We start from the raw sequence: 25,512 nt of genomic DNA, 5'->3' as shown, positions 1-25,512 counted from the left end.
TAAATTAGTTAAATCAAATCAAAAACTAGCTTAAATATTCAAATAATAAATCAGCTAACAATTTCTGCCAAACCTATGTCTCCGAGTCTTTTATTTCAGGTTTAATGTTAAGATAAATTAAGTTAAGGTTTAACATGCTAGAGGTACACACACATGAGGTGCTAGGATGTTTATAGCAGTTAAGAATGCTAGTGCAATTGTGGGTAAAAACAATAATAATATATAAGAGATATGAACGCAGAGAAGTGTAAATGGTTAAACTGGAAATGTGTGCTTCCCGTGTGGCTGCCATGTAGTTAGTTAATTGATTAATGAGAGAAACTTGAATGCTGCATGGGTGTGTATTGGGTGCAGGTGCATGTAGTTTATCAATTGTGCGTGTTGATCGCCTGTGCGAATGTGGGGCCAAGAAGAGGCTGGGCTGCGAGGTGTGAGACTTACTTTTACCGAGCGAATAATTTTGACCTCAATCAGTCTGAACGTTTGGAAAGTGGCCACCACCCACCTCATGTAGCCTCCACCCCAGTATACGCCCTGGTTACCGCCCAGTTTTGTGGCCGCGACCATCCATACGCCCACATTACGCCTACTCTGCACGGGTTCGTTCGCTATCGTATTTCTACTTGTAAGGTCACAAGCCCAAACCAGCACATGTGCCTTGCGAATGGTATGCATGCGCAGTGAGCTAAGAAACGCTTTGCGAACTAATACGTGCCCGAGAGAGGTGATCAGAATAAGGGTCTGCGATATGTCTGCGATATGTCCGAATGAAGTATTTCACAGATATATTGTTTGTACATACCAGCCTCTAATACCTTTGATGGGAGGTTATTCCACTTATCCACTACCCTTTCTGTGAAGTAATGATTCCTAAAATTTCCTTTGCACCTATCTCCCTCCAGTTTCAGTGCGCTAATACTCTTCCTTTTTTGTAAGAATATTTCCCTCCTGTACCATGTTAAAATCACGGTATAGTTGAAAGTTTCTATCTTGTTCCCCCTTTCCCTTATCTGCTCCAAATTATACATATTAAAACTTTTTAGTCTTTTTTGGTAAGTTTTGTTACATAGTTACATAGTAGGTAAGGCTGAAAAAAGACTTGCGTCCATCAAGTTCAACCTGGTATAGATATCTATTGCTGATTTGGTAGGTTCTGGTATTTTACAGACAAATTATATTTCTTATTTGTACCCATGGATGTTTTTCTCCAGTAAATGTTTGTCCAACTTTGCCTTGAACGCATTTAATGAGCCAGCCGTTACCACCTCTCTGGGAAGAGAGTTCCAGAGTTTGACTGTTCTGACTGTAAAGAAATTCTTTCTACTAGCTGAATGAAATCTTTTTTCTTCTAATCTATACTCATGCCCTCGCGTCCTAGATTCCTTTCTAGTAGAAAATAGGGTGTGTGACAGTTCCTTATATTGGCCCTTGATATACTTGTACATGTTGAGCATGTCCCCCCTTAAACGTCTCTTTTCTAATGTAAATAGTCCCAAATTGCTTAATCTCTCCCCGTAGCTTAAATTCTCCATTCCCCTAATAAGCTTTGTTGCTCGCCTTTGGACTTTTTCTAATTCTATGATGTCCTTTTTATAGTGTGGGGCCCAGAACTGTACTCCGTACTCTAGGTGAGGTCTCACCAATGCTTTATATAGTGGCATAATTACCCTTGAGTCCCTAGTTTCCATTCCCCTCTTAATACATGCCAGAATTTTGTTGGCCTTTTTTGTAGCTACATTACAATGGGCACTACATCCTAGATTGCTGTCTATTTGGACTCCTAGATCCTTTTCAAGTATGGAATTACCCAGTTCCTCTCCGCTAAGGTTGTAACTTGCACACTGGTTGTGTCTCCCAAGGAGCATAACCTTACATTTATCTACATTGAACCTCATCTTCCATTTTTTTGCCCACTCATCTAGAATTGCAAGATCATTTTGAAGCATGGTGACATCTTCTGGTGATTTGATGACTTTGCTAAGTTTTGTATCGTCCGCAAAGATGGATACATTGCTGAGTAACCCTATCCCAATATCGTTAATAAAAATGTTAAACAAAATGGGCCCCAAAACTGAACCCTGGGGCACTCCACTTAGTACCGGTATCATATCTGATACGGCACCATTCACAACCACTCTTTGTTCTCTATTACATAGCCAATTCCCTACCCATCTGCAGATATTTTCACCCAATCCTAGGTTCTCCATTTTATAAATCAATCTCTTGTGTGGGACAGTATCAAATGCTTTAGCGAAATCTAGGAAAATCACATCTACAGCATTGTGATGTAGAAAATAAACCATTTTAGTTGCCCTCCCTTGCACATTCCCTAATGTATTTACTGTATATCCTCTGGAAATATGCTCCCCATAACTGAACACATTATTCTAGGTGAGGTTGCACCAGTGACTTCTACAGTGGAAATATCATCCACTGCTACCGATTCCTCTCCCTGCGCAACCTATAATCTAACTTTCTCATTGCTTTGTTACATTTCTTACCTGCCTCCATGTCATCTGAAATGCTGACTAAATCCCTTTCCTCCTCTGTAGTATCCATTAAAGTACCCTTAATACTATATTTAGTGTTGGGATTTTGAGACCCAAGTGCATGAGTTTTAGTATTGAACTGTGGTCACATTCTTGACCATTCATCTACTCTACCTACTGTAGCTCCTCAACCTGCTGCTGAAGGGGAAAATAGTGGTTCAAAATGCAAATGGAACCTAGAAACCACCTTATCAGGATGGCATCATACAGAAAAAGGCTTTATCTTTAAGAAAACCAGATAAAGACATATGAAGGGCAGAACCCCTGGTTCCAATAACCTCCTGCTCATGAAAATAGGCGAAAGAAAAGCTTCCATGTGAGAAATTCAGCTCCACTGACTCAGAATGAGGCTTTTATAATGCCACAAACACCAAATATAAATCCCACGGTGCTATAGGAGGACTGCATGGTGATCTCTCATGCCAGGCAAGAAAGTCTTCACTTCAAATCAGAATGAGCAGAAATCGTTTCCTCCGTCTTAAAAAGCTATCCAGAAGCAGTATCCCTGTGTGTCAGAGGATGGAGATACAGTACTTTCTCGGCCAGATCTGGTTCAAAGGCAAAGCAAGGCAGCAGTAATAGTACAGAAATGTAAGAGTGAAATAAATTAAAATTGCAAGTAAAAAGGCACTAAAAAAACCTGTCCTTCCTGCAGGATGAGGATATAGAGGAAGAAGACAGAGGAGAAGAGTATTTAAGTGTTTTTAAAGTGCAAAAGTCATGGAGTATCCTCTATACCCCATGGTATAATTTCCTCCAAAGGATGATAGAGAAAATAATGTTCTATTTGTATGCAAATATGTAACCTGGCCTCATCATTGTGCCCATGCCGGCATCTGGTAAGCTCTGCTGGAGGGCTCTGGATGAACTACAATAGTCAGCCAAAATTTAGTGGAAATAAATTTACGGTTACAAGGATGAGATTAACCATAATTTGGAAAATACCTGTGACTGTTACTAAACCAGCAAGAACTGTAATGTACAAAGCTCTGTATGTGCGGTGATGTACGGAGGTACTACACAGTACATAGTCTACATCTTGGAACCGACTTCCATTTACTTCTATTCCTGCAATAAGGAATGTGCACAACCTGCACTAGTTCTTGAAGTATTTGATGGTCCTTCTGCTGTCTTGGCTGTAAATTCGTTTTTTCCCCATAATGTTACTGGTCACATAGCTTCCATTAAATTAAGCTATAAGGATGATCATTGGAGGCAAGAATATGCCAGAAAATATGACCTATTAAACCGTGAAATACGTATTTAATGTAAATGGTTTAGGACAGGTTAGACAAGTAACAGAAGCTGAGAGGGTTAACTTTGAGTAAATAACGACAGGTACAACCACTGACCTACATTGACAGTTTTAGAATAAACTTTTGGATAAAAATGTTACAAAATAAATAAATAAATAATGGATCTAAGTTCTATATACCGGAAATCTCAATCCATTTGTAGATTCTTTTGTCGCCTCGACAATTATGTCCATCCAAAAATTCAGTCGTTCTTGCCTTGGGGAATGTTCTGTGTTGAGTTTTTTGAATCTTTGTATTAGAAGCAGGTTCTGTACAACTGATCTTAAGTACCTGGAAAGGAAACATAGTCCAAATTAGATTGGTTTCATAATGATACGCATCATGATGACTGTAAGCAGCACGTACAATGTATGTAGGAGAGGCCATATAATGTTCTCTGAAGATGAGGTGATTTTTAAACAAATTTAACCCCCAAATACAGTATATCACTCTGAGTCAAAATGGTTATAATGTAGAAACCCATAATGAATAACTACAGATATACAGATATGGGAGGATTTGGGAGGTGGAAGTTATTCACTGGGAAGAAAACTATTAAGAGAGGGGTCTCTTGTGTAAAAAATGTCCTTACTTTATTTCTGTCTTACCACACTGGAGGCTTGAGTTTGAAAAGGCGCTCGGCTGCCTGTACAGCTTTTCCAATATCACTGGCCAGCATGCTCACAATGAAGAACTGACCCACATCCCAGTAGTTGTTCATTTTTTCCAAACTGCCCTTTCTTCCCAGCAGACTGTTCAGGCGAACACCTTAAATAGTACAACTTTGAAAATGAAAAGCCACAATACATTTATACAAACTACATGTAGTGAAATGTAGAGCTTATGCAGCCTGAGGCGGGAAATGAAGAACTGCCCTTCTCGTCCATTACATAAATAAATGAACAAAATGAACACCACTAATTTGTATGAAACCATTTGTTAATCTTATTACACCAGAAACCCTGCATGAACTACACTCCAAAATAATATCTTCCACAAATGGTAAGAAATGAACAGAAGCTTACAAATGCACACAGGATACAGAAAAAGGAAGGGTAGCAATGTATATGGTCTTGCTGGAGTCATTAATTCACTGTATAAAGTCAATGACTGGCATGTATATTGTGACGCTCTACCGTACACTTCCTCGCAGAAAGACACCACATGCACACATACTACATGCAAGTAGTCACTTTGGTGTGATTAACATTAATTGTCCATGAAGCCCCAGTATCACGCACAGATGAGCACATTGATCAGTGATTTGCTTGAACATAGATAAACTTCTGCTTCACCAGTGAAGAGCAATTTGGTCAGGGTAATTTATTCAATTATTTCATAGGAAAAAATATAAATTTAGTAAATAAACTGCCATAGCCAAAATCAATGACAAGATTATTATTTTTTTCAATAATGTACATAAATACGGATGGTGTAATGGTTAACATTACTGCCTCACAGCACTGAGGTCATGGTTTCAATATGGCCCTAACTGTGCGGAGTTTGTATATTCTCCCCGTGCTTGCGTGGGTTTCCTCCGAGTACTCCGGTTTCCTCCCATAATCCAAAAATATACTGGTAGAGTAATTGGCTGCTAACAAATTAACCCTAGAATATCTGTGTGTGCGTGTGTACATGAGGTAGGGAATATAGATTGTAAGCTCCAATGGGGCAGGGACTGATGTGCATGGCGTAATATTCTCTGTAAAGCGCTGCAGAATATGTGTGCGCTATATAAGAAACTGTTAATAAATAATTAATAATAATGAATAACAAATAGTTATAGCCATGAATGGGAAATGACTTCTTCTTGTTTGCAAATGTACTGAGTGCACTATGCTCATGCCCCAGATTTCAGCACAATATCATAACTGCACGTCCACAATGGAGATAATCATCCACTCCCACTCTACAGGACAAAATGTCTTTCTGACTCCCAATATTTACCTATTTTCCGGAGTTCTATAGATGTCTCAAACTGCTGCCCAGCAACAATAAGTAATACAGCTAGGTTAATTCCCGAGTACAAGGATGGCTGGAGCTCAAAACCTTTACGATACCTGATGGAAAAAAGGTTCTTATTCAGTAGTTTTATCCTAACATGTATTACAATGACAGAATACATTATATATATATATATATATATATATATATATATATATATATATATATATATATATATATATATATATATATATATATATATATATAAATGGATTAAACAAATATGATTATTTTTAGGTTAAGGTGCGTACACACGGGTTCGATTTAGTTTTCCATTCGATTTCTATTCGATATGGACTATTCGTCCTGCTCTGAAAGTTTTTTCTATTTCTTTTTGATTTCCGCTATTTTCCCACTCGATGTGCATTAGATTTTCTATTAGATCAACTCTGGCTTCAGGCAAGAGATGGACATCGGATTGAATGCTGCAGTGAACAAATTTTATTTGTAATATCTACATTATGATTTGCACTATCTACTATGAGATTTCCACCATATAGTCTTGCCTACCAAGACTATTTTTCGATTCGATTTACACTACACAGGAGCACACATTGGGATCGAATCTGCATCGAATGTAGAAATACCATTCAATGGCCATTTCATTTTCTATTCGATTTTGCTTCTATAAGATATATATAGAGTTAATAAGAAACAAATCAATGAAATGAACATCCAATTTGCCATTTTCAATCCTTATATGTAATGCTGGCCACACATCAGACCAATTTTCTTCCAACCATCCAGCTAGTACAGGCATTCCCAACAACGGTCCTCAAGGCACACCAACAGTGCAGGTTTTAGTGATATCCAGGCTTCAGCAAAGATGGTTTAATCAGAATCACTCAGGTACTAATTAAGTCACCTGTGCTCAAGCCTGGATATCACTAAAACCTGCACTGTTGGTGTGCCTTGAGGACCGTTGTTGGGAATGCCTGAGCTAGTAGCTTGAATGGAATAAAATATGGTACTGGATGGGAGCAAATGTAATATTTACTTCAGAAATTTGCTCCCAAAATCTGGAAAGGGACAAAAACTGTCGCTCAGATACGGTACCATAATTGAACCTGTTTGAATTAAAACAGTTTGACTGAATATTCAATAGAATATTTTTGTCCATTTTCCTGGGTTTGTGAGCACATTTCTGATTGTCCTTTGCTCCCATCCAGTACCATATTTTTATTCCAACCAAGCAACTAGTTGGATGGTTGGAGGAAATTTGATCTGATGTGTGGCCACCATTACAATGTAAAAAGAAACCCAACAGTGTTGCAAAATCTTGGTTGTGGAGCTATAGTCAGTTTTCAGGGAGTCTGAAGAAATGATGCATGTACAGACGCATGTATCTTCATGTATAGTCACACAGGCCTCCACAGCTGCCCAGGCCTCTACAATTCTTGAGGCCTCCAAGCAGAGTAGGTGGTGATTACAACATCTGAGCAGCGAGGTCTCATACATACCTGACCCCCAACCTGCAGCCGGACAGTGAATGGCTTTCACATGCTGAATAATGGATGGCTGGAGTGCTTACTATTCACTGTATAGAAGTATTTGTATAATGGCACAGGAGGGGCTTATTATGGTGTATTTTTTATTTGTTTCCATTAAAAGTTGTTCAGTAGGGCGGAGTAAAAAAGTTGAAATGAAGATATTTAAAATCGGCTAGTGTGGAAAAGTTGTGACTTGACCTGAATAAGAAATGTGCAAAAGCATTTTGATCTGAGTTGACATCTTCTGTTCTGGCAAGAGACCTAAAGTTTCGCTTTTATAACGAAACGTATGAAAAAGCTCCGATCTAGTTATAATTATGTCAGGATGTCTTAGAGTGGTTCATTAATATACTTTAGCATAGTAAAAAGAGTACAAGCTTGTCCTAGTGCAAAGTGACTGACTTTGGCGGTAGAAAAAATCCCTGATAATTGACCATGGTCACAATTGTGAATATTGTGTGTTTTCTCCAGAACGAGGTTTTTTTTTTGGAGAGGATGCTCTGTAATTGAAGTGACCAAGAAAAAACTTGGGTCAATAAATCAGGGTAAATCCCTTTTGTTTGTCCTTAATAGAATAATGCACACCTGTGTCTTCTTTAAGTCAGACAAACTCTTTACTGAATGCTACAGTAAGTCAGTAAACAAATCATTACACTCTGTTCTTTAGCTGCAGTATTTTAAACACTTTTGTTTATTGTCTTTACTTGTAGCAGTTTATTTTAAACATGAATTGGTCTGAAAAACAGTTTTGCATCCCCTATGCTGGGAACATGATTGGGCTGCATTACAGCATATAATTATGCAAAAGATTAGCCAAAATATTAACAGTAAAATACGTCAAAATACATTATACTGTGATAAACACATAAATCTAATGTTTGGAAAAATAAAATCGAGAACTTTGATTAAAAAATAACAGGTTTCAAAGATGTTGCACATACAGTGTTGTCTTCTTGTTGTTTTTTTATGTTGTGTTTTTAGTTCAGTTTTATACAAACCACTTTGTTTGATGTCCACTATTATTAGACTGTTAAATTGGGTCAGTAAGCACATAAAAGGAAATAAAGTATTGCCGATCAATCCTGCCTAGTAATTAACACAGTGCTTGGCATATACTGTATGTACTGCTGGACACCACTGATAGAATTAATAACTTTCAATAGCATATCCAGTAGAATATGGGGTCAATCCTATTATTGCCGAAAAGTGTGAGTTGCCGTTCGGGTGCCGTTTAAACGCTGAAAACGGAGCCCAAATTAAGTCTGTCTCACACCCTTCGCAGGGCCAAATTCACTTAAAAGTGCTCACACTCCTATGGAGGTGTGAGCACTTTTAAGCGAATTCAGCCCACCGTAAAGAACACCAGGTGCCGTGATGATTTGCACTAGCGAATCATCCACACGTAATAGGATCGACCCCTTTGTTATTATTTTCAATACACACAATATACCTGATTTTAGAATTCTGGCTTGATAGTTACTGTGTCAGATTTTTTTGCATAGCATATGAGTGTGGTATGACTTGTCGACAGTGACCATGTTGACATTTAGTATGTCTTCATGGATATGTCGACATGATGGACTGTCAACAAACCATCCCTGGTTGAATAGTGGTCTCTTACCATTTCTCATTGGCACTTCCAGCTTCTCAGTAGACCGGTAATACTCTTGCTGTCACGCCTGGGCTCTGAGTCAATGTGACGAAGGCCTCAGGCGTAGGCTCGGACCGATGAATGAATCGGGGAGGCTTGATTAGACCCTTATACATAAATTGTACCATAGTGCACCCAGAGGCAGGATGAGCAGGAAGCAGGCAGGAATAAAAGTACAATTAGTTACTTGGCAACTGGCAGAGAGTAACGTATGCACGGCAACAGGAATGGTACACAATGGGCGATATTCAATGTAAATACTGGCGACGTGCAGCGAATCCTGTTTAGGATTCGCTGCACATTCGCCACTGCTCGCTGCGTTCCGGAGCCTCGCCGGCTCCGGTATTCAACGAGTCAGGGGCTCACTGCCCTTGACTGGCGAATTTGAGCTCCTGCGGTGGACGCCGCAGGGAGCCTGAGGACAGTGGCAGGCAGGGAGATGGAAGTCTCCCTGCCTGCCCCAGAATGTTTGTGGGGCAGAGGTTGTCTCCCCGGGAGCCAGGCAGCACAGGCTGCCCCCCAGGGGTGCCAGCAGGGGACCGGGTATATTCACTACACCCGATCATGCATATGTAATGATCGGGTGAAGTGAATATATGAATACCTAATGAGCGGCTCGGCTCCGGCCCCCTGCTGGCTGGTCTGTGTAAAAAAAATAATTTTTTTTTTAAATTAAATATATATTCATGTGCTTACAGCACATGAATAAAAATAGCATGCCCCTCCTCAGAATAAAATTCCTGATTTTTTGACATCAATTGTAAAAAACAAAACATTTTATTTTAAAAGTTCACCTTCCACTTCACCATAAAAAGATAGCGATTGCTACTCGGTGAATCATGGCGAAAAAAAACCTTGAAATGTATTCGCCATCTGGTCATTGAATAGGGTGATTCACCGTTTTAGTCAGAAATTCGCCTTACAGCACAAAATCGCCATAAAAACCTGGCGAATCAGCCTCATTGAATATCGCCCTATGACTATGACAAAGATGATAAAGATGCAGTGCAGCGCACTGATGAAGTTCATAAGTGCTATGAGCCGATAACCAAACTGAGGGCAAAGTATGTTATTTGAGTTTGTCTGGGAATACTGATGACATGGAATGATGATTAGAACATCGAGGAAAGGAACGATGATTATAACATCGATGACTGGAACAATGGTTGTAACATCGATGACTGGAATGATGGTTGGAACATCGATGAGAGGAACGATGGTTAGAAAATCGATGACAGGAACGATGGTTACAAAATCGATTACTGGAACGATGGTTAGAACATCGATGACTGAATCGATGGTTAGAACATCGATGTCTGGATCGATGGTTAGAACATCGATGTCTGGATCGATGGTTAGAACATCGATGACAGAATCGATGGTTAGAACATCAATGACAGGATTGATGGTTAGAACTTCGATGACAGGATCGATGGTTACAACATCAATGACAGAATCGATGGTTAGAACATAGTCAGGAATGAAGGCTGGAACATCAAACGCGGAACAATGGTCAGAACATCAACAGGAACGATAGCTGGAACATCTTATGCAAAACGATGGTTAGAACATCGACCAGAATGATGGATGGAACATCAAATGCAGAATGATGGTTGAACCACCAAGAGCTAGGCACGGAATTGCTGAGGTAAGTATCCTTTTTCCTACTTACTGTAGCATTCAGTAAAGAGTTACTTCAATTACAGAGCATCCTCTCCCCCACAAAAAAAAAAACACTTTCAGGTGAAAACACACAATATTCACAATTGTGACCATGAAAATGGGTCAGTTATCAGGGATTTTTTTCTCCCGCCAAAGTCAGTCACTTTGCACTAGGACAAGCTCATACTCTTTTTTTTACTATGCTAAAGTATATTAATGAACCACTCTAAGACATCCTGACATAATTTTAACTAGATCGGAGCTTCTTCATAGGTTTCATTATTTTCACCTAAAATGTGAAACTTTAGGTCTTTTGCCAGAACAGAAGATGTTGACTCAGATAAAAATGCTTTTGCATGCTTCTTATTTAGGTCAAGTCACAACTTTTCCACACTTTTTTCACTCCGCCCTAGTGTTCAGGGTCCCCACTGCATTGCTTTCCCCAGTGCATACAATACTGTATATATGGCCCAGTACAGCCATTTATGACTCATCATTGCCCATTCCACAGACACTCCTCCAGAACAGTTTCATTGTTATACATACGATATCATGGTGGTGGGGATGCTGCTGGTCCGACCTCTGCACCCTGATACAGAAAATCCATTCCCACCTAACCATTCTGCTTGCAGCCTATTCCCCCCCCCCCCCCCCCAGATGCTTGACCTTAACCATCCCCGCTAATGCCTAACCTTACCAGGCCGCATAATCCTAACCCCATGCCCTGCAGCCTAACCCTAACATCCATTTGTAAGTCCCCAAATCGAACCCCCCCCCCCACCTGCCGCCCACTTTAGCCTAATTATACCCCCCTCCCAATGTTCCCTCTAATTTTACGAAGACTGTGTGCGGCAAAAGATATTGGCTGTGCAATTTTGGAATGAAATTTTTGTGCGTCACATAACGGTATAAAGGCCTAGGTTTCGAGTTCTGTTGAGTTAATAAAGCAATTTAAATGTTTACAAACTTTACACAACACACGTATAGGCTATAGCAGTGATTTTCATCCTTATTAAACTCATGGCACACTAAACAAGATTTTAAAATTACCATGGCACACCATCAGATTTTTTAAATGAAACATAATACATATAATAACAAATATTGACATAGATTTAATATATGTTGATATTTGTGTGCCAGGTACATAACTGCCCCCACAGTGCCAGGTACCTAATTGCCCCCCACAGTGCCAGGTACATAAATGCCCCCCCACAGTTCTAGGTTCATATATGCCCCTGCAGTGACATTCCCCTTACCGCGCCTGTTGTGCCTAAATCCAGTGACTTCGGTGGTCCGTGGGCGGGTGGGTCGCTGTTCAGCTACACAGTGCACGCTTTGCGGCAACGGGGTCTGACTTCAGACGTCGGCACCGCACAGCACGCAGGCTGGCTCCAATATGGCGGTGCCCTGCATAACCGCTCAACTAAAACATGCCTGGAGGCGGCTGAAGCTCTGACAGGCGTGTGGGCGGCAACCAATGTGTGTGTGCTCAGTTTAGAGCAGGGCTGGGCAACACCGGCCCTCCAGATGTTAGTGAACTACACATCCCAGGATGCTTTGCATTAGTTTTGCTATGTGGCCATGCTGAAACTGATGCAAGGCATGCTGGGATGTGTAGTTCATCAACATCTGGAGGGCCAGTGTTGCCCAGCCCTGCCTTAGAGGGAACATTGCCCCCTCCCCCTGCAGCCATTTAGTACATCTGGCTCTAAATCAGAAGCTCCGCAAGGTTACTGTCACCATTATATAAACTAGGAAAAAATCTTAGCTATATATATATGTTCCGGAGACTTATCTATAAAAGTTAGGCATCATCTGCCCCCCCCCCCCCCCCCCCCAAAAAAAAAAAAAACTACCTGACTTACAGTACAAAAAATTGCCATGGATTGAAAAAATAAACAAATCTCTTACCATTCAATAGCATTTTCCCTGCTCTTGGTGTCCTTACAATCAGCATCAAGGAACGTGTCCTTATATATCCGACCACACAGGCAGAACATGTCCGGAGCTGGGTGATCACAGGCTTGCAACACCTGAAGCATCACGTGCAGGGCTTTATCCCGGTCACCAGCATTATTCCTTCTACAAAGGTGATAGAAATAAATGTGATGAATTTAAATCTCTGGGGGATGTACTAAGTCTAGGAGGGTGATTAAGTGGAGAAAAATAAAGTGTTCACCATCCAGCTCTTAACTGTCATGCAACAGGTTATGGGGCAGATGTATTAAGCCTGGCGAAGAGATAAAGTGGATATAAAGTGAAAGGAGATAAAGCACCAGCCAATCATTCAATAAGCTGTGACAGTTGAAAGTTGATTGGCTGGTGTGTTATCTCTTTCCAATATATCTCCCCACTTTATCTCCCAACACAGATGGTCTATGTGCACATCCTAATTGGGCGCACATCCAATGTCTGAACTAAAACTAGTGATGAGCAGTTCAGTGTTGACTTGGTGCTTTTCACCAACTTAATACAAGTTCGGATCTTAAAACGTCATCTTATTGGCTCTCCGAAACCTGAGAGCTGGAAATCCAGAGGACAATTTCAGACGCAACGGAGTCAAAACCCAACCACTCACCTCTACTTATAGGGAAGTCTCTAAATTAGTCAGGCAGCACCTTATGGTCCCGCTAGGGTAACCAAACCTTGAAAATATTTTCTGTCACTATAATAAAATCGTTATTAATGTAGCTAATAAATATATAAAACCATTAATCTAGAATCTTCTTTGAGGGATAATGGAGGGCAAAGATAAAAATAGGAAGCTCATAATCCTATCTAAAGGGGTGCTTAGTCAAAATCACAATGATGCTGCCGGAGTGAAGCCAGCGGCCAACCCCAGCCCGCATGTACAGCCGAATAGACACGGCATTGTCTACTCAAAATATTCTTGCCTGTAGCGGGGCCGCACATCGCTATCGCTCGCTGTGTACACACGGGCTGATTGAGGGAAACCTAAGTGATTTTGACGATGTAGTCAAAATCGCTTAGAACAATCGCACCGTGTGTACACGGCTTAAGTCCAAAGCAACTGTAGCACATGTTGACCTTTTTCAAGTGTCAACCTTTTGACTGTCGACCAATAGTGGTAGACCATTTGACCGACAACCTTTTTGACTGTCGACCTAACAACCACATCTTCTTCTCTTGATTGGTTGAATTTTATTACCAGTCTTTTGGCTGTTCCGGTTTAATCCCCATAATACATTTTGTGGGTCGGTTCTATTAGAGTTTAATTCTAATTTTGGTCTTATTGTGTTTCCACCAAGAAGGGAGATTGTATTATCTCATGTGCTGGGACATCTGAGATTATTATAACTGCAGCAAATAATGTGCTTACTCTAAGCTTAGGTTCCCGTGATTTACACATGTCATTTTGGACTTGGTTCCACACCGTGTTTTTATAAAAACTCAAAAGTGATTTTTTTATAATAAATGTGTGCGCCCATCATATACAGTACAACTTCTTTGTCTCGTCATACATATCTGAACTCCAGGCAGCACCCCTATCCTAACAAATACATTGAAAATAAATAATGGGGTATACATTAAAACGGAATAAATTATTAGTGCACGGGCAGACCTCCTTCCCCTGATGGGACACTTTTTTTTACATAGCGCATTGGCAATTAGTTTTTTTTTTATTACAAATAAATTAGGTGAAAAGTACAAATACAAGGGTTACATAGGAGGATGTATAAGATAACAGGCTTTCTGAGCTGTGAAGAGCACAGCACAGTATATGGGTGCCTAATGCACTGCGCTTCCTACTTTTAAAAAGTGGAAGAGGACTGAGAAGAATAGACTCCGCATCATTATCTGTATTTACTAAGAGGATTTTACAATGATAACCCTGCTTGCGAATTTACCACCAGATAAAACAAGTATTTACATCACGGTTTGCATTAATTAAGACTTCCTCACCACCAGTCACTTGAAAAGGTCACTGTACAGTGAATGGAGGAGAACGCATTTATGATTGAAAAGCAAACACATCTCCTAAGCTTAAAAGCCACTTGGAGGCGTGCTGGTAATCACCACAGGATTTGGAAAGTTTACTGATCAGTTTTCAGAATGGATTAGGACTTTTTTGATCCCATGGTATCCAGGAATAGGCTAATGTACAGTATAAAGAATTGGATTGTTTGTTCTGTAAGCACTGTGAGTTACAGCCAGCTGCTTCCAGTATTGTTCCTAGTACACATACCAGCAACCTGGGAGGGTAACATTATGTAACTAAAGCTGTCTCATGGCTGCATGGCTAATCAGTCAGAGGGGATGAAACCACTGATAAAGTCACTGAGCGACTGTTTTTACCCCCAAATGACAGTACAGGTTGAGTATCCCTTATCCAAAATGCTCGGGACCACGAGCATTCCAGATAAGGGAATATTCCGGTTTTTGGAATACTTTTTTTTTAGCCATACTTACCTGCCCCTGGTGGGTCCCCGATGGTCCCTCGGCGTCCATGGAGTCCTCCGGCGTCCACGGCAGGCCACCAGCACCGTCTCCGGCGTCTCCAGCGGTCCCAGGAGTGCTTTGCGCAAGTTCCCAGGCGCGCCGGTGACGTCACCACGGTTTTTGGAATAATTCGGATACGGGATGCCCGACCTGTATTAGAAATGTGCTTCTTCTGATTATTCTGCAAATACACTTTATGCATTTGTACCACACTCAAGGGCAGATTTATACCCCTTTTACACCGCCGAAAAATCCGGGTCAGCGGCGGGTCAGACCCGGATCCTCGGCGGTGTAAATGGGGGGTATCCGTGTCCATTTACACGGGTCCTCTACCCAGGTCCTGACCTGGGTAGAACCCGGATGGGACCCGTGTAAATGGTGGTGTAAATGGTCCCGCTGCGGGTCCAGGCACCCGCAGCGGGTCCACAGCGTGCAGCGCTGGGGAAGCTGTCCCCGGGTGCTGTGAGGGTAGAGGGGGGAAGCTGTCCCCGGGTGCTGTGAGGGTAGAGGGGGGAAGCTGTCCCCGGGTGCTGTGAGGAGGAGGGGGGTTCCTGCGGCTGCTGAGGGGAGAGGGGGTACCTGTCAGCCTGACACTATGATTGCCGGCGCTGCCGCTGCTGTATCTCCCCCCGGCGGCCGGTCCTTGCGGCGGATGGACAGTCAGTGTCGGCGGTCCCTCTGGCGCAGGGGAAATAGTACTAAATTGTACTATGGCCGCTGACAGGTACCCCATCTCGCCTCAGTAGCCGCAGGGACCCCCCTCCTCCCGCAGCACCTGGGGACAGCTTCCCCAGCGCTGCACGCTGTGGACCCGCTGCGGGTGCCTGGACCCGCAGCGGGACCATTTACACCACCATTTACACGGGTCCCATCCGGGTTCTACCCAGGTCAGGACCTGGGTAGAGGACCCGTGTAAATGGACACGGATACCCCCCATTTACACCGCCGAGGATCCGGGTCTGACCCGCCGCTGACCCGGATTTTTCGGCGGTGTAAAAGGGGTATAAATCTGCCCTTGAGTGTGGTACAAATGCATAAAGTGTATTTGCAGAATAATCAGAAGAAGCACATTTCTAATACAGGTCGGGTATCCCGTATCCGGGCATCCCATATCCGAATTATTCACACCATAGTACCCATTACACATGATGCCGCACACCATAGTACCCATTACACATGATGCCGCACACCATAGTACCCATCTCAACAAGGAAAGGCAGGGCTGACCCAGGTTCAGTGTAAATGGTGCAGACCCAGGTCGAAGTGCTGTGTAAATGCAGTATAAAGCAGGGTCAGACCCTGGAAACTCCAGCGTTCAAAGACCAGGGTCGGACCAGGGTTTTTGGTGTAAAAAGGGTATAATTAAGCTTGGAAAAGAGATAAACTGGAGATAAAGCGGAGAAAATGTAAAAGGAGATAAAGCACCAGCCAATCAACTCCCAACTGTCTTTTTCAAACACAGCTGATTGGCTAATGCTTTATCTCCAGTTTATCTTATCCAAGCTTAATAAATCTGCCTCACAGTATGCAAAAGATTAAAGCTAAACTACAATCACACTACTAATGTGCCCCTATCCCCTATGTAGCCCTGGGCCTGCTCCATGCCCATACCTGCCTTATATTATCATCAGGGAAACTGAACAATGTCAGTTCTCCCACACACCTGTTAGACAAGATCAGTGTCCTGTGTCCAACCCATTTCTCAGTACAGGAGTGGTCTGGGGCCCTGATGATGCAATTTGCAGTGAATCACATTATTGTTGTTGCTCCCACTGGTGCACAATGCTGCAAATCTCACAACTGAGCAGTGGGGGCCAATGCAGCCATTTTTCCCTGGGGTTCTGCATACAAAATTCATTTAGTTCTGTACAAGATTTTATGGCAGTAGAGGTGATGTGTGATCACCTGGGTATGGGTCATTGGGTCAACCCTACTTAGGTCAACATTACATTGGGTTGACCACTGAAGGTCGACAGGGCTTAGATCGACACCTGAAATATGTTGACATGGCTAAGGTTGACAGGGTTGAAAGTTTGACACAAGCATTAGGTCAAAATGGCAAGGTAGACAGACAAAAGGTCAACAGTGTTCATGTTTTTTGTCCCAAATGTCAACAGTCGACATGGACACCATCAAAGTGTACCAAGCCCCCCTCACAGTTTGCTGCGCTCGCCATGCTTTGGGTGTGGTGCCTCGCTGTGCTTGGGACACTATTTTATTCTTCCACCACACTGTAGTGGGCGGTAGGGCATGAAATACCGCCTGTTGGCACATGTCGTCAAAAAACAACGTGAAAAACTCATGTCAACCATTTTGACTGTCGACCCTGCCATTGTCGACCTAATGGTTGTGTCAACATTCCAACCCTGTTGACTTAGCCATGTCACCATTGACCCCCCCCCCCCCCCCCCACATATTGCTCCTTGGCCAGCTACGAACATGATATACTACACTACAGTGCTGCTGGTAAGGTATATAGAGGTGGCAGTGGTGTATGGGCGGGAGATAACTGTTGGCAGCATCACAGACATTTCAGGTGTGTGAGCAGGACGGCATTTGTATTGCTGGGTGTCCGCACAATTTAGTTAGCACAGACCGCCACAAACCTAATCCGGTCCTGCTTAGCAGAGCCCTAACTTAGCTCCTTTCCATAGGTGAACTTTTTCTGACTGCAATAAAAATATTCTCATCCTAGTTAATGAAGCATTGTGATACAGCATTGTATTTAGTACTGAATCTTCAATAAAATTATTTAATATTAGATATTAGTACATGGACATCTCGTCAAACACAAATGACTATTATCTGTGCAGTATATACAGTTATCACAACAGAAGTCATTTTTGTGTTGAAAAAAAAAAGTGCCAACAAAAATTAGCAACAAAGTAAAGCAAAATGAACACATCCAATCCTTTGGAGGCCAACTGTATACAGAAGCCTGATTGTGTCCATGGTTCTGAAGATCATGGAGTCTTGCATAAAGAAGAAGTGCTGCATTACAGATTGTACTTGGGCAACAGATAAATATAAGATACACACGGTATTCGCAAAACATTTCTATTTAGCACAACAATCTCCTGAAACACACACAGACTTATTCTTTACAAGTATATTCTTACTAATATACTTGTAAACATATTTCATATTGCATGGTGAATGGCTGCTGTTACTGTAAGTAATATTCACCTCAGCTAAGCAAACCTACTAACACCTGTGTTCTTTTCTGGATAATAGAGTATGTGATATACTGGACCTACATAGAAACAACCGATGCTTCCTGACTGCAAATGCACAGGGGAGCGATGAGACCAGAATCAGGTCCACAGTCCATTGGTGGACATTATAATGGGCTTTAAGGGCATCTTATTTAAGCTGCACCTTTACTTACCATCCATATTTATATGGCTCTACACTCTACTGGAGACATTTCTAAAGTGGATACTTCATACAATTTTCTATTGCTATGTTTTTTGTATCTTGCTTATTGTTCTGATAAGCACAACTCATACCACGTTTATTATAAGCTTCCAGGAGCGTTTTTATCGTGTGCTAAAGATTTGTTTAATAAACATATTATATCAGTCATTTATCTGCTGAGATTTCCCCAGTGTATTTTGCAGCGATGAAGCTGTATGTGGGGATCGACAAGTCCCCTTGCTTCCAGCATCAGGTGATATTATTGGGATCAGGGGCCAGAGGTAATAGTCTCTGAGTCCGGTGTCTGTGCGGGATCCCAGCTGAACTTAGAGGCACTTATTTGCAAGGCATGACCCCCGAACTCAGTGGCTATTACATCTGGCCCCATGTGTTTGGCAACAAAACAGGTGCTCAGTAGCTACAGTATTGTGGGCCTAATTCATGTTTGTACACAAAGTCAATTCTGACTTTCTAGGCTAAGGAACTGATAATGATTCCTGCTGCCCAGGTATTGCATACACTCTTGCTGCCTATATGCAATAAAGGAGAACATCAGCTGCTGGGGTAGCCCCATGATTACACTGACTGTACATACATGATTGCAGCTGACTGCATATACAGTATATGCCCCAAAAATGACAATGACACCCATGCGTTTTTGCCACCACTCCGATGACACCTCCAGATGGCCATTTCCTACCAAGCACTTATCCATGTAACCCCCACTACAAGCATGAGAACGGCAGCACCTTGGCACACTCACAATGCAATCCCAGCACATGTGCACTCTGCCATGGACTTTGGCTATTGCGTACAAACATGAATTAGGCCCTGTGTTCATGTAATTACACCAATTTTTATATGGATAGGTTGCACTAAAGATAGGGCTGGTGCAAATGCAAGCTGACAATGTTGACATGCATCGCATATGGATCGGGTGGTGTGATCACAGAGATGCGCACAACCCTGTATATGAATGAATGTGCGCATTTTTTTTCCTGTGCACACAATGTGGAAACATTTATGGGCGAATAATGTTCAGCATCTACCCCTTTGCTTAGCCTTGCTTAATTCTCATGCATCAGCATTCAACCTAAGTGACCGCGGTGTGCAGACCCGCGGCATTTCTGTTTGTAGTCTGCTTCATTTTCAGCATCTATACTGAGCACAATGGGCCTTATTCTAGTTCACTCTTTCTGACAAAGTCCTTTTTAGATGGACAAAACCATGTGCACTGCAGGGGGGCAGATGTAAAATGTGCAGAGAGAATTAGATTTGGGTGAGTTATTTTGTTTCTGTGCAGGGTAAATACTGACTGCTTTATTTTTACACTGCAATATAGATCTCACTTTGAAGTAAAACCCCACCCAAATCTAATTCTCTCTGCACAAGTAACATCTGCCCCACCTGCAGTGCGCATGGTTTTGTCCATCTAAGAAGGATTTTGTCAGAAAGAGTGAACTAGAACAAGGCCCAATGTGAGAACCACTGGAATATACTATTGCATTATCTGTGTCTTTTTTAAAGTTAGTTTCTGCACCTGGATACTCAGTGACGTACAGTAAGAACAGCGGCAACATAATGTTCCCATATTTTATTTATTAACAGAATTAATTACGTAGCTTAGGGCACAATGTTTTATACCTAGACGTAGAGCTCTTTGCTTTAATTATTACTACCTGCCAATAAATTAGGCAAAAAGGAATATCCTGTCTGCGTATTCAGCGTCTCAAATAACTTATCGCTGTAGGCCATTTACTGTGATAGGAGCTTGTCAGTGTTGTGGGGATAAAACTGAGGTTTCGGTACAGTTTATTACAAGGACAGAATGGCAAATGGGATAATGCCCCTCTCACATTACATTATTGCATTGATTTGAGTCTGCTTAGTTTTAATTCTTTATTACTGATTTAATGCAGCAAAACTTGCTGATGAAACCTTTCCCCACTTAGCACAACATAGCAATCTATTCCAGTCAGTACAACAGCACAAATAATTACAGTTCCTGCCTTTGTAAGCGGGCATTGATCCCATCCTGCTGCTGGACACATCCTGTACACACCTGACTGACTACATTGTTACAAATATTAGTCCTCGGTAGATGGGAAAATGTATTATTATTATAATGTATATCACTTCATACATTTGCTGCAGTAAAAAAGTAATTAAGTCTCCACATTGTGTAGCCCATCAAATCCTGAGTGACAATTTCCTAGTGCGATATGGCCTTTTTTCATGAGATTGCAATGCATTGCTGCGACGAATCTCATGAAAACGGGCACATTGCAGGTGGTTTTTGTGCGATTGTGATGCTAGGCACGCTCCTGTGTGCCTCACATCTCAATCGCAGGTCTCACTGCCTACCACAAAGATGTCTCAGCCCGTTCAGTCCTAATAGGATTGCATGAGATACATTGCATGCAAAAGGACTGCAAGTGCATACAATGTGCTCATATGCGATCCTGTCCCCCAGGAACGTCCTGCCCACATTGCAAGCAAATTGCATGCAACCAGTTGATGAGATGCATCTCACCAGTGTATGGGCACTTTAAGAATCATGTTGGGCTGTGATCCATGATTGACCCTTATTGCTGAAACATTTTGTGCCCAAATCTCACATTTACTAAGAATCATGTGGGCCTCGCGACCTGTCGACCTAACCCAGGGCAGGGCAACACCGGCCCTCCAGATGTTAGTGAACTACACATCCCAGGATGCTTTGCATTAGTTTTGCTATGTGGCCATGCTGAAACTAATGCAAAGCATCCTGGGATGTGTAGTTCATTAACATCTGGAGGGCCGGTGTTGCCCAGCCCTGACCTAACCCTTGTCGACCTAATGCATTTGTTGACCTAAAACCATGTCGACCTTCATCCATGTCCCAGTGGCAGTTACAAAGGTGGGACTCCAGCACAGTCCAAAATTCAAAGAGGGGAAGGGGGGGGGGGTGTACATCAACTGCCAGTGAGTCCAGGACAGTGATGTTCGGAGTGGCATTAGGTGTGGCTCCCCTTTTTTAATATTGGACTGTGCTGGAGCCCCACCTCTGTAACTGTTACAGGTAGGGAAGTCCAGTAACAGAGCAGTTTGTACCTAATGGAATGGGCCATGTTGGAGGGTATGCAATTTATACTACAGTAACGTGGCCTACAGACATTTGTCTGTATGCCCCTTTACTCATCTGTGGGATTGGACCAGGTGGCTTAGCCTTCTTTCCTCACATGTATTAGGGCGGGATGCTATATAGCAGAAATGCGGTAAAAACCCCGTTTTCGGGGTTTCTACCGCATTTCTATATGCTATATGGCGCCTCCGCAGTGTCAGCGCTGCGGAGGGAATCGCCAGCTAAAGCTGGCGAATCCCTGCAGAAGCCTATGGGCTTCTTACCGCAGCGCTGTTTGAGGGATCCGTCACGGATCCCTCCCAGCGTGCCCTGCGGCCGGCGCCGGGGTCTGCGCATGCGCAGATGGACTCCCGGGTCACAGACCCGGAAGTCCAGTGCCGGCACCGCATCGCAAGGGACAGCTCTTACCGCAAGAGCTGTCCCTTGCATGAATAACGGCATATGTTATAGCATATGCCGTTATTAAAAATGCGATGTCCGGCGAAGGGGGGCCGCGGATGTTATAACATCCCGCCCTTAGTGAGCAGTGGGTGCCCATGACCTTGTCACTGGTTCACCAGTTGTCCGTCCTTGGATGACTTTTTGTAGGTACTAACCACTACATTCCGGGAACACACCACAAGACCAGCCATTTTGGAGATGCTTTGAACCAGACATCCAGCCATCAGAAACTGAGACAATACATACAGTGTCTAAACACTTCAATTTCCGTCATAGGAATTATTTTATTATTAAAATTAATTGTTAATTAACTTTTTTTTAACCTGTTTTGCAGCTGCGTGCTACACTTGCTAGTTAGTTAGAGAGGGATGAATACTTTGGTCAATGTCCTGTGCTACTGTTGTGGCATTACCCAGTTGCAGTTAGCTTCTGTGAAAGGTCTGGATGCACTGGAGCACAGGGTTTCCACAAGTACAATGCAGGCTCTCTAACAAAGCAAGCAAGCATGGGGAAATGCACTTATTAATAACAGGTGAGATTGAATTTCTGTAGAGCAGTGATAGCCAACCCTAGCCCTCGAGAGCTACCAACAGTTCACATTTTCCAGACAACCTAGCTGCTGCACAGCTGCACTCATTAATCACTGACACATTTTAAAAGATCCACAGGTGGAGCTAATTAGCTCACTTGTAAATCTGTGAGGATACCTGCAAAACATGCACTGTTGGTAGCTCTCGAGGACTAGGGTTGGCTACCCCAGCTGTAGAGAATATGGTTTGTAGTGGTCCAGCAGGTGGTGAGATTCAGCCTTTGTTTATCCATACACACTCATCTGCCTGATGCTTTCCTTACAATGCAGTAGATTAGGCAATGAATAGTTGCTTACATATACTGTGCAGATTACATGACACTATACATTATTCCAGTCATGTCCAAACTGTGGCCCTCCAGCTGTTGTGAAACTACACATCCCAGCATGCTTTGCCATAGTTTTAGCATTACCTAATAGCAAAACTGTAGCAAGGCATTATGGGACGTGTAGTTTCACAACAGCTGGAGGGCCATAGTTTGGACATGCCTGCATTATTCAGTCTGGCAAGGTCAATAGACATATTCCCAGTTAACAAAAAAAAACTAATATATTGAATGCAGACCCCCTGACTGTCCCATTTTGGCAGGATGCTTTTCACTGCATCCAAACACTCCAAAGAGAGGAACTGGGAACAGCCAATCACTGGGGATGTCCCCAGCATGACTAAAAGGGAAGGGGAGATGACAGCCATCCATGCTCCTATAATGCGAGACCACACCCCCATACCATGAGACCCCACCCCTGACATGCACAAAAGTTCTGCTCCCCAACAGAAAGAGAACATATGGGTTCCTCCAATTATGCCCATTTTCTGGGAAGATATACCACATGCCATACCATATGCCAGCTGAACTCTGGTGCATCTGGTTACCATAGTGACACCGGGAGACGCTCTAACAGCAGTCCCAGTAGGTCATTAGATAGGAGTAATGTAGAACACGGAAGCTCCATATATGGAGATCCGGGGGTGTATGGTCTATGTGTCAGGTCTGGTCTGATTGGGCAATGATTGCTTGCACACAGATGGTGATGGTTTGTTCATTATGACAGTAGCTATGTACTGGCTGGTTTGCTCAGTTTATGTGGGTCAGTCCAGGATGAAGGCTATGTAAGCTGACACGGGCTCGTTGACTGCCAGGCTATTATGCTACCAGGTTTCTAGATGGGTGAATATGAGTGCGCCCTATGATTTCTTCATTTGTGCGCTTAACCATGCATCCCAGTCCGGATACAACTATGTTTAAATAAATTGAACTACGCTTCACTTTGGAGTGCTGCCTACATGTCCCTTGGATATAGAGTTTGTCTGTCTATATATATACTATACTATACTATACTATACTATAATATATATATATATTTTATGGGAATAATGGGCGTCACTCCGGGACTTGGTGAAGAAAAGGTGAAAATGTATTTCTCTGTGCGGTGTGACCGCACAGAGAAATAAATTTTCACCTTTTCTTCACCAAGTCCCGGAGTGACGCCCATTATTCCCATACTATATCGGTGGTGAGTGCACCACAAAGGGAAGGCACCCGGGCACAGGATTCTAACAAGAGGCGGGGAGTGCCGGACATTGTACTGCTCTATATATATATATATATATATATATATATATATATATTTGTATTTAACAATAGCTCCATGCGAGCAGATGTGTGCGCTCGCATACGGCTGCAGGGTGGAAAAATAGTTTGGTGGTCACTCACCATCAAATGATTATTCCTCCCTTCACAAACAACAGTCTATACTTACTTTTATTCTGGACCAAGATGACTGAAATGGGGGCCGGCACGCCGGGCACTGATGTCATTGCTAGTAAGGTGCGCTCTGCACCTGTCCCCATGGCAACCCCAGCAGCAGCTTCAGCCAGCAGGCCGTTTTATCCCCTTGCGGCCACCACTGTCAGTGGTAGGCAGCCCCAGTGCACTTAGCCCATCAGCAAGCAGCGCACCTTTTTTGACTAGTCAGAGCGCTGTTTATCTTAGTGTGTGTGTGTGTGTCTCTGACTCCTAGGGAAACCCCACACGGCCAGGAAGCCGTGCCGCACACAGCAGTTTACAATGGTAGGTATGGCCACAGGCCGGCAGCCGTCCCTTCCAATGGTGGGATCCGGCTGCAACCGTGAGGTCGGGCCGTGGCCGTCCCGTTGAATGGACACATTCATGTCCATTAATAACTACTGCATTTGACCGTGCTGAGTTTTGCCGCCAGGAAGGAGCCAGAGCATGTGAAATAGCCCCTACAGTGTATGACAGGGAGAGATAGAGTGACAGCGACTCCTGAGAGGGAGATGGAGCCCCGCAGTGTAGTCTGAGAGGATGGTGCCTTAGTATAACAGAGCGTGCCTGTGCCCCGGCATGTAACCCCGTCGGAGAGTACTGGCCTTCAATCACCGCTCGTCGGAGTTACTCTGCATATAGCGCCTGCAGCACTAGAGCTGCTAAGAACCTCACAGACCACAGCTATTAGTTTGCACGCTGTGCAGACTTCAAGCCTGCTTCAGAGAGACCTCAATACCCTCCTGCATTCACAAGGATATGATAAATACCCGCACCATACACCTGTGTATCCCTGCCTGTAATTACCTGCTACATCTGTACCTGAATGCTATATACTGCATACATGCAAGTTAACCATTTCAGTACTACTGGTAACTCTATGCTCATTACTACAAATAAACCACATTGCTGGTTAAGCTTCCAAAAACGTGTGCTGTCTAACAACACCACAAGCACCGCTATATCAGGGTTTTATTTTATTTATTAACAGTTTCTTATATAGCGCAGCATATTCCATTGCGCTTTACAAAAGGAGACA

General features: G+C 42.9%; 1 protein-coding gene across 5 annotated transcripts in view; it reads right to left on the bottom strand.

Moving 5' to 3' along the window:
- The window catches only part of MAP3K15 (mitogen-activated protein kinase kinase kinase 15), a 249,258-nt gene that overhangs the window by 71,324 nt on the left and 152,422 nt on the right, over nucleotides 1-25,512 (bottom strand). For all 5 annotated transcript variants that reach the window (XR_014470326.1, XM_083172491.1, XM_083172489.1 and 2 more), the window contains 4 exons: nucleotides 12,566-12,736; nucleotides 5,792-5,904; nucleotides 4,453-4,612; nucleotides 3,985-4,135 (listed from right to left, as the gene is read on the bottom strand). Coding sequence is in view for 4 of the 5 variants with exons in the window: in XM_083172491.1 (XP_083028617.1) it covers nucleotides 3,985-4,135; nucleotides 4,453-4,612; nucleotides 5,792-5,904; nucleotides 12,566-12,736 (595 nt within the window). In the remaining variant the exon portion in view is untranslated. The remainder of the gene's footprint in view (nucleotides 1-3,984; nucleotides 4,136-4,452; nucleotides 4,613-5,791; nucleotides 5,905-12,565; nucleotides 12,737-25,512) is intronic.

This window comes from Crinia signifera, chromosome 2 (genome assembly GCF_055691185.1).
Source record: "Crinia signifera chromosome 2, ASM5569118v1, whole genome shotgun sequence".
Classification (NCBI taxonomy): domain Eukaryota; kingdom Metazoa; phylum Chordata; class Amphibia; order Anura; family Myobatrachidae; genus Crinia; species Crinia signifera.
The sequence above is the reverse complement of the archived record's forward strand: the minus strand, read 5'-3'. Positions and strand labels throughout refer to the sequence as shown.